At 42.5% G+C, this 1,717-nt stretch overlaps 1 protein-coding gene across 1 annotated transcript in view; it reads right to left on the bottom strand.

Annotated features, from left to right (window-relative positions):
- LOC143288766 (uncharacterized) overlaps window positions 1–776 on the bottom strand; it is a 29,380-nt gene extending 28,604 nt beyond the window's left edge. The window contains exon 1 of the mRNA XM_076597393.1: window positions 641–776. Coding sequence (XP_076453508.1) covers window positions 641–776 — 136 coding nt within the window. The remainder of the gene's footprint in view (window positions 1–640) is intronic.
- Window positions 777–1,717: the final 941 nt, after the last annotated feature.

Here is a 1,717-nt window from a genome sequence, read left to right as displayed (position 1 = left end):
ACAGCCCACGGCAACACGAGGGTTGTCTCTGTCAAAATTCTGAAGGAAAATCTACTCTGATACTGAATGGAAACACACTTGCACGCAGAAGAAAAAAGAAAAGAAGAAAAAAGAAAAAAAAGAAGTAAAAGGTGGCGCTGCACTGTGGCGAAACGCTCTCCCCGCGGACAGAAGCCCGAATTTCACGGAGAAATCTGTTGTGACAATGCAATGCAATGCAATGCGATACAACGCACCGTGACGTGATACAGTACAACGCAATGCAATGCAATGCAATGCAATGCAATGACGGCAATACACTACAATGCATTACAATGCAATGCAATACAATACAGCGCAACGTCATACAATATCATACAATATATGCAATTCAATGCAGTACAATACAACACAATGCAATGCAATGCAATGCAGTACAATACAATACAACCCAACACAATCCAATCCAGTCCAATACAATACAATACAATATAACGCGATACAATACAATACAATACAATACAACATAACGCGACGCGATACAGTATAGTACAATACAGAAATTACAAAACAATACAATACAATACACAATACAATACAACGCGACGCGATACAATACAAAACAGTCCAATACAGTCCAATACAATACAACACTCCCTACCTCTCACAGAGGGCACCACCAGCTGGAAGGCGCTGGGTCGTGACGTCTTTCGGTCCAGGTCCGCTGCTTGATCCGACTTTTCTGGCCACATCATGGCGTCTTCTCTATGACTCTTCACCAGAAACGACCGAGGCATCACACCATTGAGACAGGCGTCAATTCAAGCACTATAAAGTTCACATAGGTGTTCATTGAAATCGCATACTGGAATCATCATATTCTTGTTGATGTTTGTTGCTGATGTTGTTTTATGCACTCCTTTGAAAACAACTTTACGCATGTAAACCTACGCTACTAATTGCTGTTATTATTTTGTTGTTGATGTTATCGCGAAACAGGCCAGCTGCTTTCTGTTTTCAGTCACGCTGACCATCGTTTATTTTTCAGAGAAGGTTTGAGGAGGCTGAAGGGATGTTTGAAAACCACACCTCTCTGCTTTTATCTCGTATTGTTTTGTGAATATGCTTCTTTAAAAAAAAAAAGAGGAGAAAAAACAGGAACAGAAAAAAAGGGCAAGAAAAAGACTGGAAATCCAGCCGAAGGAGCTGTAAATCTTCAGGGTCAGCAAAAGTAATGACGGAGCTCTTCCATCTTCCATTTAATTCTTGATGTATTTTGCTTACGGTTATACTGTAATAAGCCTTTTTTTTGGCGCGCACAGGAGGACTGACGATAAATGAAAATCAAAAAAGTTCAGCTTTTTGTGTTGAATGATAACAATATCTTTGTATTTTGGGTTATATCGTAATCAACCCGCAGTGCACCACACAAGCACAGGTTCAACACTGACACAAGAGTCATCTCATTCGTCAGCAGATCCTGACTGACGACAAACAATTAAGAGACGCCGGACCTCACAGCTCTTATAGCAGTCACCCAGACTGGAGCCAGGCTGTCATAGCATCCGTCACCAAAACCACCACCCCCTCCAATTCGCTGAAAAAAACAACAAACCCAACAAGCACAAGACCGAAAACGACTTGCTAGTCCGACCCCCCCACTACATCACTCGTGTCAGTCTCTTCGCCCCTCCTCCTGCAAATCACAGTGAGGGTGGGTGAGTGCCGGCACGTGCGG

The sequence above is a fragment of the Babylonia areolata genome, chromosome 13, assembly GCF_041734735.1.
Source record: "Babylonia areolata isolate BAREFJ2019XMU chromosome 13, ASM4173473v1, whole genome shotgun sequence".
In the NCBI taxonomy this organism is placed as follows: Eukaryota; Metazoa; Mollusca; class Gastropoda; order Neogastropoda; family Buccinidae; genus Babylonia; species Babylonia areolata.
Note: the sequence above shows the minus strand (reverse complement) of the source record. Positions and strands in the feature narration are given on the sequence as shown.